Below are 13647 nucleotides of genomic sequence, written 5' to 3'. Positions count from 1 at the left end.
CTGCCAACCCTTTCCCTACAACCCGCATCCACCCAGTACCTTAATTAGTCTTGTTTCTTCACCCAGATCACGATGGCATCTTACCGCAATCCGAGCCGGGCGCGCCTGACATTTTTAGACACATCTGAAATTGCTAGGCTACTACGTTGGAAGCGTATGCTCCCAATGTAGTAACCTAGCAATGTCAGATGCACCCGGCTCGGATAAGAGGCTCAATATGCCGTATAACCCATCTAGCAGGATAACTTGTGAGTTATCCATCTAAATGACTTTTGAATATCTACCCCTATGAGACTAGTTAGTAGATCGAACATTTCACTGTAGTAGAATGCTTGCTTTTAGGAGCCAATCAGATGTGCGAAACTAGATTTTCTTAGTATTCTCTTTTATCCTTTCCTACATTTTTAGGTTCGTCTTGAATGGCCCACTGACCTAGCAGTCAACCCTATGGATAATTCCCTCTTTGTGCTTGACAATAATGTGGTGTTGCAGATCTCCGAAAACCATCAGGTCCGCATTGTGGTTGGAAGACCCATGCACTGCCAAGTACCCGGCATTGACCACTTCCTAATTAGCAAAGTGGCGGTCCATGCTACTTTGGAAGCAGCCACTGCCTTGGCTGTGTCCCATAATGGAATTCTATACATTGCTGAAACAGATGAGAAAAAGATCAACCGCATCAGGCAGGTCACGACTAATGGAGAAATCTCGCTAGTGGCAGGAGCACCAAGTGGCTGTGACTGCAAAAATGATGCCAACTGTGAATGCTTTTCTGGTGATGATGGCTATGCAAAGGATGCCAAACTAAATGCACCATCATCCCTTGCTGTATGTGCAGATGGAGAACTTTATGTTGCTGACCTTGGAAACATTCGTATCCGATTTATTCGGGAAAACAAACCTTTTCTCAACACACAGAACATGTATGAAGTTTCTTCTCCAGTGGATCAGGAGCTTTACTTATTTGATACCAGTGGAAGACATCTGTATACCCAGAGCCTTACTACTGGTGATTACCTTTACAATTTTACATATACTGGGGATGGAGATATAATACTTATCACAGATAATAATGGTAACACATTGAACGTACGGAGAGATTCCACAGGAATGCCACTCTGGTTGGTGGTGCCAGATGGTCAGGTGTACTGGGTAACCATTGGCACTAACAGTGCTCTCAAAAGTGTGACAACTCAAGGGCATGAATTGGCCATGATGACCTACCATGGAAACTCTGGTCTTCTTGCGACCAAGAGCAACGAGAATGGATGGACAACATTTTATGAGTAAGTATTATTATAATACTGGTCTGTTTTAATTTTTAATCTGTATATGTTTGTTGATATAGTCCTTTTGTATACTGTTTTATATTAGAAAAATAGCAAAAATACCAAACTTTCCTAAGCAAAATCCAATGGCCTGCATTAATTGAGAATTGGAAAAAATCTCTATGGAAATCTCTTTTGTTAAAGAGGTGATGTAAATTATCCCATCACGTCTTGCACAGGAGAGCTTTCTTAGTGGGATATAAGCAAACTGAGTTTGTTGTCTTATTGAATCCTCCTTAAAAGGTTATGTTGGCAATTTGCCCTAAACCCAAAGGAATGTGTAAATAATTGATCAGAGTGCTATAAAGAGATTGCAATTAGCAAAATAAACTGTCACTGTGCAATGGAAAAGAAGCCAATGCTAAGGGGTGAATTTTCAAAGAGTTATGCGCATAAAAATGAGCATATATGCGCATTTGTAACTTGTACTTGCATAATCGCTATTTTATAAACATTGAAAGTATGCGCATTCTTTAGGTATCACGCATACATATACAAATGCAAAAAGGATTGGTCTAGAGGTGTTCCAGAGCGAGGCCAACAGTTATATGCATGAGTTGTTATAAGAGAGTTATGTGTGTACATTAGGCAACTTGCGTAATATTACACCTGCTGATTATCTTGAGTAAGTAATATCAAACTTATTTATTGTGTACTATTTGCTGGGTGGGAGTTCAGGCTGAAGAACCAGGAGGGTTTCAGTGACCTGGAGAAGGACTGGGCGAACTGGTGGAGGAATCGGAAAACTGGTAATTTCAATTACACATGCACGTTTTCAAATATACTGACATATGTGCATAAATTGGATTTTATGCAAGTCCTACTTTATTTTCTCTTGTAAAATATACACAGTTTCGTTTTTTAAATTGGTAGGAAAAGTATGCGTATTCAATGAATTGAAATACTTGCTTTCAGTATACTGCATGTATGTGCACATATGTTGCAGGGTAGATATATGCCTATTTTATAATACGCGCATATCTGATATTGTAGGTTATAAAATGCTATCACAGTTCTCCGCGCAGCTATAAATGTATATGTGGCGGCATAGAATTGATTGAAAGTTAACCTGTAAACTTAAGAGGGTAACTGGCAAAGTACAAGAAAATCTAAAGGGAATAATGGGAAATGCAGAGTAACTTGCTTATCTTTCTTAGGCAGTGTTACATTCTTATTTGCGATCTATTAAGATGGGAAAACTTAGGAAAAGACAAAAGATAGCCAGTCTTCTAGGATGACCTCAAATGTTAGAAGATATTTGCACTCCAAAGATGTATAAAAACTGGAAACCAATTTTTTACAGGAAGAAGTATTGATATCCTAGACTTCAAACTAATCCCGAAGAATTAGGCATTGCTTGACAATATGTGTGCTATCGAAGATTTAAGGATGGATGTAAAATTGTAGCTATAGTTTTCTTAAAAAGACACTCCATCATTGATAGAACATGATGGCAGATATTGACTGTGCGGTCAATCCAGGCTGCTCATCCACATCTCCTGCTCAGGTTTGCAATACCTTTCTCTCCCTCAGAGATCTTCTGAGCTTGTCTCATGCTTTCTTGGATTCTGACAGTCCCCTTCTCCAACACCTCCACTGGGAAGCTCTTCCAGATGTCTACAGCAAGGGTTCTCACTAGTGCTAAATGTAAGGATCATATTTCTCCAATCCTAACGCATCTTCATTTTAAGACTTTATCCCTTGCCTTGAAATCCATAACAAATTGTCCCTCCTAATATTTAACAGATAGGCTTATTAGGGTAAATTTCAAGCAGCCCGCCTAAACTAGGCAGCAAAAATGCATGTAACTTACACATTTTCAAAGTGAACTTGTGCGCATAAGACTGCTTTAAAAATTATCCCATTAATTGCAGGTGTGTGGGTAAATTTATGTAAGCAAAACATTTTTTACGAAATTTTATGTGCATACTTTTGGAAAAAAAAAAAACCCAGCCACACCCTCGGCCATATCTCTGCTCAGTCCAGGCAAATTTACGCATGAACAGAACATACTCGCATAGGTTTATTACATATCGGGCGGGCAATTTTGTAAAAAGTCATTTTTCCAGGTAATACAAGATTTTAAACATGGAAATGCCTTTGAAAATTTCCCTTACTGGGTTTGATTTTCAAAGTGACTTACACACACAAATTCTCTTTTATGCGTGTAAATGGCATTCTGAAAATCAAACAAACTTGTGCTCCTAAATCTGTTTTGAAAATACTGGGTAACGTCTGCGTGCACAATGAACACACAGGCTACACCACTATGGGGGCTGTTATGAAGTTACTGTCCAGATGGACAGTCCACCGTCATCTTTGAGGTCTACTCAAGAAGCTCTCTTACACATTTCAACCTGATCTGAGGCTTGGCTTGCTGGGACCAGAGAGAAAGTTTTCTCTGTGGCTGCTCCCGTTTATGAATATTTTTACCTGAAACCTGATGAAATGCGGTTATGCAACAGTAATATTGCTAGTGTGATAAAATATATGAAATGGTCAGAACCGGACAGAGGGAAGCTCAGGCTGCCATGTCAGCACTCGTTTGAGGCACACAACCCTAAAGCAAATAGAAATAGGCTCGTCTTCAACCTGAGTATTTTGGTGCTTTCAGAACTTGGCAGTTGTCTACGTTGCCCATCTCTAAATCCAGGCCAAGTAATAGTGCCAAGAATAGGTAAAGCTGTCTTCAGATGATCATGTTAACTGTGTATATAACCCTCCCTTCACTGGAGGTCATCTTTGAGCACTGCAGAGCTCTGACCTGCTCAGTGTAGCCCCTGGAAATACAATACACGGATTAGTACCGTGGGCAGAAGGAATGCCTTTCCCTGTTAGTATATAGACCTTTCTCAAACATCCCTCCTTCCTCTTTCCCCACCAGTCTCTCTCTCTGTTTCTGCTTCATAGTCCATACCAACCAGTCTTCCTCTCTCCTTCCACCAGTCCATCCCCACCACTCTCTCTCTCTCTCCTCCCTCCACCAGTCCAACCCCACCAGTTGTTCATGTTCTCTGACTCGTACATAAGTCCGTTTCCAACAGTCTCCTCTCTCCTTCTCTCCTTCCACCAGTCTCCTCTCTCCTTCCACCAGTCCACCCTTGCCAGTCTTTCTCTTGCTCTCCCACCCCACCAGTTTCTCTCTCCTTCACTCCCTTCGCCAGTCCATCCCTGCCAGTCACCCCACTTGCAGCTATGTGGCTGCCTGTCGTTACACTATGTAAATTACTGAATATGAGTACAATCTTGCATATTTACCACTGTGCTCTGCATTTATATGTATTGAGATAGATATTCAAAAGCCATTTAGACTGATAACTTTTCAGCCATCAGATTCGTCTAAATTCTAGCCGGATAACTCTTTATTCGGCTAGAATTTTTAGCTGGATATGTCAGGACGCCCCTTGGACAGGCAGTAGGTGTTTTGGGGAGCCCGCGAGTTAGCTAGTGAACCTAATCAGCTAAGTCTGCACGCTGCAGGCAGGTCTAAAATTAGTTGGACATACCTATCCGGCTAACTTTTGAGATAGCCGGGTATATTCAGCGGCGCGACCACACCGCTGAATATTCTGGCTAGCTTATCTAGCCGCTCAGTGGCTGAATACGGACTCCATCCAGTTTATATCAGTAAGCATTATTTAATATGTTTTATATATTAAGAATGATGCTGGTGTGCATATAATTAGTTCTTTGTTATTACATTAATGCGTTTTCAATATATGGCAAATAACTGCTTATCAGAATTACAGACAAGCATTCAGTGGGGCCATGCTCCCCAAAAGGTTGGGAATCCCTACAATATGGGGCTCCAGACTTTACTCCCATTCAGAACTGGTTGAAGGATGCTATTGAGAATTTTAAGGGTAGTTTTACTCTGTGGTTTCTTTATTGCAAAGATGGCCCTTGGAGCTTTTCCCTTGTAGTCTCGTTTACGGCCAGTACAAAGGCAAGGAACCGTGCTGTGGGGCTATGTTTGATCAGTGGAAATACTAGTTTGCCTTGCCACCCTCCATATTTAGAAGGCCCTCCCATGATGTCCCGTTCCCCCCCCCCCCCCAAATTTATTTATGTCTAGATGTGTGACTGACAACAAGAACTTAACAACATGCAGCAAGAAAAAAAATCATTTTAAAATTAAAGTGTAAAAAAGAGTAAATATAACATTTTTACTAACTTTATACATATGTCTCTGAGAGTTTTGCACTCACTTGAAGTAGTTCATTACATTAGAGAACTTGCAGAAGGAAAAATTATTTGTGACATAAAGAGGGATAATTATTGTCTTCCTCTTGTGTGTGTGTGTGGCGGGTAGGGGTGGCGGGAGACGAAGCTGGCATTGGTTCGCTTATCTGAATTTGTATGATCTACCTCGATTGGTAGAAATCCTCAGGTAGAATTTCTGCTGGGTGGATTGAAAGGGCCAATCGGTCTTTATCTGCCATCATTTACTACGTCACTATGCTCAAGTATGGTTGAAAAGCACGGTATCACGTGGCGGCGTCTTCCAGCTGGAAAGCTTCTGTGGCAGAGTGAGTGTTGCTTCGCTCTTCAGGATGATAAACTGGAATTAATGGAGCAGTTCTTGCAATAAAACATTTCAACAAAAAAAGAGCTAAATCAATTAGTAAGGACAGAATGGCTCCTAAGACACCTGGAGGTATAGCACTAAGTACACCTGGAATGACCAATAACCAAGTACCCTTTTGGTCATGTTGATTAAGTTGTTTGTTAGAATATCACAGAATTAAAGACATTTCCACAGGAAAGCCCCAAGTTCCTTAGAAAAAGCTATAGCAATATGCCACTAATTGCAAAGATAAATAACAAATGTTGCAGACATGTTTTATGGTGTTGGGAACAACGCTGTTGGGAACACCAGGGTATACTATAGTTGAGGCCCAGGGAACTATTAGTGTGTATGAACTGTGAGTTCCTATTATTTATCTGTGTGATATTTATTTTCCAGTCGTTTTGTTGGAGACCTATACAGATTTAATGTGGCAATAATAAAGTTTGAGTTTTATCTTTTCAAACTTATAAAAGAGAACAGTTAGCAAAATTATGTTGGGCCAAAAAAAAAAAAAAGAAATATTATTGCCATCCAACACCTCCATGGGTGGGATTTATTAATTTTAAATCGCAGCAGTAAATAAAATCCCTAAAAATGGCTGAAAGCTGGCAGTCCTGGATTGTGTCTGGTCTTTGCCTGTTTCCCTTCAAGTATCAGAATACTATTTATTTATTTATTTGTTTGTTTTGTTTGTTTACTTTTTTATTTATTTAAAGAATTTGTATTCCACTGATCTGCAAATCAGCAGATTACATCTTAACATTCACAGGCCGGTTACAGAAATACTGTCATTAGCCATGATGAATCTCTTCTGGTTTCGATTCACAGCCATCGATTGTGATTTTATTTAACTTCTCTTGCCTTCCTGTACTTCCAGCCTAATCTGTATCTACTGCAGCCATACTCACTTCCATTTATGAGTGAGCCACCATTTTTGACCAGTTAGATGTACACCTCTTTTCTTCTACATAGCAGCATTGTAGATGTCAGATACCAGGTCTCCCTTGAATCCAGGTGCTTCTAACATGGGCAGGCGGGATATGAGGCATTCCCCCCCCCCCCTCCTCCCCATTCCCCATCCCCAAGAACAATACAAGACACAGCATTGGGAATTAAGATGGCCGCAGTTTATTGGCAAAACATACCCGAGCCTTCACACATGCAAAATAACATTCCCCCCCCCCCCCCCTTGCCAGTCTGTATGCCACCATTTCCCAGTAACATACTGCTCCACACCCCCCAACTCACTCAATTCTGCAAACCAGCAGCACCCCCGCCGCCTACCAGTCCTCCCCGCCACATCCCAGCAGGGAGCACCATTAGCTATGCAGTGACGCATTGCAAAAGCAGCCACATGTAGCAGCCCCCCCTTCCCCAGCTAACACATGCCCCCCCCCAAGATACTCCCAAGTGCAACATTTAATCAGGTAACAAAAACCAATGTAGGCTCAGGTTTACCAGCACAAACAAGGACTACAAAAGTAGTCCTTGTTCCCCCAACCAAAAAACTGTGGTCCATCGACCCTTACACAAGGAAACCTCTCAAGTGCCTTCTGAAGCATGCTGTTAAATAAGTCAATACTTTCATCCGACAAATGAATGCCATCGGACCTATACAGTCCAAGACATGCATCCACCCAATCATGACTAATCCGAAAACCATCCTGGCCCTCTACCCATGACCCATGTTTATTAACTTTTTTAACCCCGTGCTTCCCAAGAGGTTGATCTCTAAATTTCCATGTAGGCACGATGTCGGACCATGTGAAGCGAGAACCCCACATCATGTTCATTAAAGACACAAAGTCCTTCCGGACTGCTGCTACCTACTCCCGACAAGACAACCCTCTTAAATCTTAACCCCCAAGATACATAACTAGAGCTGTGGGACTTTGACTCTTTCGCAAGCCCATAATAACTAGCAATAGCTGATTCCAAATCCTTCCGCGATGACCAAACCAGCGAACACATCGACCTTTCTCTCTTAAACCTAGGTGTTCTCCAAAAGGTCTCATCAAAGCCCTTCTGTGTGCCCAATGCACAAATGAGTGGCCCATACTCATGACTGATGCAGAAACAAACAAAAAACAAATTACCGTTATTGTTCAATCTCCATATAACACCCCCCACCCCCAAAACCAATTTAAATCTCTGGCCTGACATAAGAAGCAAAGGCTTTAGTCCGATATGTCTGATCTGCTCATGTGACATCCCCCTTCCGCAGTGCTAGTAGCCGCGCCTATACGAAAAAATGTGTTTTGTACATTTTAACATCCCATCCCAAACGCTTGTGAACTGAAACTGCATCAATGGTAATCCATCAGCATGCACCAAAAAATGACCACCTCTTGGCAGCCTCTCCCGTAAAAAGGCTTGCGCACTCTGCACCGGACAAATCATTGCATGACCAGCGCTTCCCAATCGAACCCCCCTCTGATCAGTTTTGGGCTGATGAATATGCAAACGCACATGGTCCTGAAAACATGAACATGCTCCAAGGACCAGTTTGAGCACCGGACCTTTACAACTGAGGAGAAGGGCTATTGTCTCCTTATCAAGCATTTATATGTCATTTCACTATCTCTTAGGGCAATACCTCAATTAAAACCATTCAAAAAATATGTACAGTCGTCGTCGTCTTTCTGAACTGCCAAAATTCTGCTGATCTCTGGCGTGTTCAGCACCTCCGAGTTCATGTAATGTATGCAAGACTCCAGCAAAATCAGCAAATCTTTAGCCTAATTCCTAAAAAACCTCCGTTATAGCCTTGGAGAGTTTATAATTGGAGACGGTGAGGTACACTGCATTGTTATATACTCAGCACGTTATCTTTCTCTGTTCTTTGTCTCCCAGTACAGTATTTGCATTTCTGAAGCGAACCAATGCGAGTAAAAAAAAAAAAAAAACAATTAGACTGTGCAGACAGAATTAATTGAAAAGAGGTAACATTCCATGGAACATATAAATTGTAATAACTGGTTTTCGGACATTTTGTTCTACACCGTTCTCTGAGTGGTAATAAATATACCTTGCAATATTTGGTATTCTGTAGTACTTAGGGACATTACAGTGTTTACAGTTTCAATTTACTTGCTTAACTAACTGAGACCGTAACACACCTAAGAATTTAATTTTCTTCCCAAGTCGGTTGGAAAGATCCTCTCTAGCACCAGTCTAATCCAGGACTTTCTCCCCCACACCTTCAATCAGTTCTCGGAGCCGAGATGAAGGTCCATGAAGGTCACCCGCTCGGTGGTAAGCTGAGAATTTACACATCACTGCTGTCCTTGTTATCAAAGCCACCTGCAGATCTGAAACTTGTGCAGGCACATCAGAAAGACCCTTTCTATTTTTCTGCTTTCCTGTCTTGCCCTTTATTTCATTCCCAGTCTTTTTTCTTCCTTATCATTTTATTTCTACTGCCTTTCTTGGTTTATTTTCTCATGCCCCTTTCTGTTTATTTGCACTTTGAATCATTATCTGGTTCCCTTCTGTATGCAATTCTCTTTTTTTCCCTTGCTGCACTCTCTTTGTCTAATAATGAGAGAGATTTTTTACCATACTGTTTCTTAAGAATTTATTCACATTTTCTAGAATTGTTTTCCTAAATACTAAAAACTAAGTGGGTAATTTTCAAAAGGATATACACATGTAAGCTTAACTACTATTGTAGCAATTTTCAAAAGCCATTTACCCATGTAAAGAGCATTTACGCAGGTAGGTACTATGGACACGTCAATGGCATATATTGTAGCCATTTTCAAAAGCCCTCTTACAGGGGTAAAATGCATTTAGACATGTAAAACCCATTTTTAAGCGTGTAAATGCTTTTGAAAATCAGGCCCATAAATAATCTTCACATTATGTGTCACGTATAAATGTTAGTAAGGTTTCTTTGTGGCCCGGTAGTTTTCTCCTCCTCCTTTATTCTTCCAACTCACTCAGAACCAGGGCTGAGAACTGGCGCCATGAGCCTGCATTCATAGCTATCTGAGGTATTTTTACCCTTATTTTACATGCCTCTCCCCCCACGGTCCCTAAGACTGACCAGTAGGTGTCACTGTTGAATGAGAAACATGATTTCGTCTCCCTAGCACCTGATCTCCATACTGCCAGCGCAGCATCCCTAGCCTTAGCCAGCTGGAGGAGAAGAGACCTATTCTGGAAATAGACTTTAGGTTTCTCTGCACAATAATACTACCACTGAGACACCAGCCTTGCTTCAGTGTAACTTCATTTTATTTTTTATTTTTTTTTAGGCTGCATGCTGTCCTTCTGCAGTCTATGAATAATCTTCAATAAATCCAGGTCAGGGAATGTTACAATAGGAAAATTCTCAGTTGCTAGCAATATTGCTGACCATCTGGCCCTAAAGAAAAATCTGAAAACAGGAAAAATAATATGCATTGTAATCTCAGTTAAAGAAATTTTAAATAGAGAACCAAGAAGCAGGTTACCAAATCCCTAATTATGCATCTGCCAGCGTGTTTTTCATTCTTGATTAAACTGGGTGTTTAATGACCACCAGGGAGCTCAGTCACCCACCATTTATTTTCCAAAGTGCACTCCGGCCATGGTTATTCATATCTAGGCTCCTCTGAATGTTCATCAAAACGCCCAGCCGGAATTTTTAAAAACTGGGTGGTCATCTCAGTGCCTTTGAAGTGTGCAGAGAAACCATGCTATGACTCTTACCCCTTTATGAGCTGAGCTGCATTTAATCACATTATTCTCATGCATTGCCAGCCAAAGGACTTGGACCTTGTGCCCAAGATCCAGACTTTGGCTGAGCTTTCGATCACTTCCCACCAACGTGTACATTTTTGTTAGTCTTCTATGGCCCTGAGAAAAGATATGATATAGACTTTTACATTTTTTTTATTTGTATTTATTTTATATTCCATCTACAAAATCATGAGTTAGGGTAAATGGAATGAGTAAACAGAGAACAGTTGTTTTCCATTTCAAATAGTACTAGAACTGGGAGTCAGTGTATGAAGCTAATAGGGAGCTCATTTAAAGCAAATTGGAGGAAGTCTTTTTTTTCATGGAGCACACAATTAATCTACGAAATTTGTCACCAGAGAATGTGGTGCAAGCAATTAGCTTAGCTGAGTTCAAAAAGGGTTTGAATATATTCCTGGAGCAAATATCCAGGAACATATTCAAACCCATGTAGACTTGGGAAAGCCACTGCTTATCTGTTGTTTGGGATCCTACCAGGATCTTGTTTGGCCTCTACTGGAGACAGGAAGCTGGGCTCGATGGACCTTTGGTCTGACCCAGTATGGCATTTCTTAAATGTTCTTATGTCCTTCCTCAATGATTGCAAAACAAAACAAAAAAGGAGAGGGAAATATAAATCTCCCAAACAGTTATTTATTCAAAAAGAACAATCTTTATTTAACAGAAAAAACTTCACATGAGCAGAGACGGTATCATAACTAAAGTGCCGCCGTTTTAATCCACCGAGCGTTATGGCGCCATTTGTGAAAGTGATTTGCGAGATCCACATATCTTAAAGAAGGATGTGGGTATGCAAAGAAGTTTTGGTGATGTTTGATTTAAAATTTATCCCCTGATGAAGGCCGGATGGCTGAAACATGGTCCATGTTGGGAACATTTTGAACAGCAAAATTATTGAACGCCGGATTGCATGAGCTAAGTATTTTGTTGGGGGTTTTTTTTAGTGCAGATAATGAGAAGCTTATGGAATAAAGTATCAGTCTTTTTATAAAAATAAAAAAAAATTTCTAAAGGTAAAAAATAAAATTATTTATTTATTTATTTAAACATTTTTATATACCGGCATTAGTTGTGGACATCATGCCGGTTTACAGTAAACGGGTAAATAATATATTACAGTAAACAGTAAAATAATATATTATGAGTGTTGACGGTATATGATTACAATTTACAGTGCCGCTAAGGTTGATACTACCTGGCACCTATTGTGGGCGAGAGACAGTGGACTAAAATGGAGGCACTTTAGTTATGATACCGTCTCTGCTCATTTGAAGTTTTTTCTGTTAAATAAGATTGTTCTTTTTCAATAAATAACTGTTTGGGAGATCTATATTTCCCTCTCCTTTTTTGTTTTGTTTTGCAAGATTTGGAGAGGGGTTTGCTTCTGTGGTGGTGATTTTACTTCCTCAATGATTTGCATGTCGCTTAAACAACATAATCAAAACAGGGCCGGCCCCATGGTTCAGTGGGAAGTCTTGTGCACTAAATATAGAAAACCTGGGTTTGATTCCTAGGCCAGCCAAGGCTGGGGTAGTTTCGGAGGCAGCGTTCACAGTTCCAGATGGGAGGGAGTCTCAACCGTCACTAAGGGTTAACACTTAGTGACTCGACTCAGGGCCCCTGTTAATAAGATTCTAGAGGGAGCAAGGGTTTACAGCCGTTAGCCAAGACTGTCGATGGTGTATAATTTTTGGACTCAAAGCCAGGGCAATCAGAACACTTCGATTCAGAAAAAGATTTTAAAATATAATTTATTCAGCTGTTTATAAGAAAGTCCAAGACAAGTGTTCTGGGAGATGAAAAATTATACAATGGGATAGCTAGGTTGAGTTGGGAGGGGGGTAAAAAAAAAAATAGGGGGAAAATGCTCTGGGTAGTTGTGAATGCTGTAGCCCAATACAGACTGGATCCAGTTGAACTGGAAGCCCAAAGGAACTCAGGCCAGAAATATCAAAACATGAAGAGTCCTGAAGCAAAACATATATGGTATGTGTATATATAGAGAGAGAAAATAGTAAAAAAAAAAAAAAAATTAGCACTGTAGTCAAGAAGAAACTGAATCCAAACAAATACTACAGATTATTTATTTATTTATTTATTTATTTATTTATTTAGGATTTTTATATACCGACCTTCTCAATACGAATATCAAATCAGGTCGGTTTACATAGAACAAAACTGTCGCGGTTGAGGCGTTACATTAAACAGAGTTTCTGAACATAAGAACATAATTATTAAATATTAAATATTTAAAGATAAGCATATCCATTTGATTGATATTGATTTTAAAATGTGTATGTTTTTTTTAATTGTAAACTGCTTGGTGGTTTTTGTTCCATAAGCAGTCTATTAAATTCAATAAATAATATCCAATAGTTATGGAAACTGTCTCATATTTTGTCAGACGGAGCATCTCTTAAACTCTAGAAGGTTCAAAATGTTTACATGCTGCTAGATAACATTTGAGTCCTTGGAATCAACTGCCCTCAGTTCATTTAAGCCTCCTTATACTTCATCCTGATCTTCCTAGCTCCTGTGCCTTTTCCCTTCTTTCTCTTGTTTGTTCAGATTTTCATCAGGTTAACCTTTTTAAGGTTTGTTGTTTTTCTTCTTCAGTTACATTTTTTGCATTGATCATGCCACATGTTTCTTCTCTGCATTTTATATTGAGGTGCATGAATGACACTGAGCACATATTTTTGTTTTCTAATGCTTTAATTTCTTCCGAAGTTTATCCAGGCTTGCATCTGTTCGGTTTCTGGAAGCCATGTCACTTGTGGCTTTAGGTTTCACTCCTCCTGCAATATATCCCTGACTTACAGCTGTGACTTACAGCTAACAAAACATTTGGATTATTCTGCTTATGGGTGTAATCTCATGATTTCTAGATCGTACAGAAAAGGCTTTGGGGTCCATTTTCTGCTACTGTAAACTTATCCGGCTAATTTTTTCAGCACCATTGAATATAAGAACATAAATACATAAGACATTGCCATACTGGGT

At 40.0% G+C, this 13647-nt stretch overlaps 1 protein-coding gene across 1 annotated transcript in view; it reads left to right on the top strand.

The window, feature by feature from the left end:
* Nucleotides 1-13647, top strand: part of TENM4 (teneurin transmembrane protein 4) — a 954015-nt gene that overhangs the window by 856948 nt on the left and 83420 nt on the right. Inside the window, exon 24 of the mRNA XM_029602209.1 lies at nucleotides 409-1286. Coding sequence (XP_029458069.1) covers nucleotides 409-1286 — 878 coding nt within the window. The remainder of the gene's footprint in view (nucleotides 1-408; nucleotides 1287-13647) is intronic.

This window comes from Rhinatrema bivittatum, chromosome 5 (assembly GCF_901001135.1).
Source record: "Rhinatrema bivittatum chromosome 5, aRhiBiv1.1, whole genome shotgun sequence".
NCBI classification, from domain to species: domain Eukaryota; kingdom Metazoa; phylum Chordata; class Amphibia; order Gymnophiona; family Rhinatrematidae; genus Rhinatrema; species Rhinatrema bivittatum.
The sequence above is the reverse complement of the archived record's forward strand: the minus strand, read 5'-3'. Positions and strand labels throughout refer to the sequence as shown.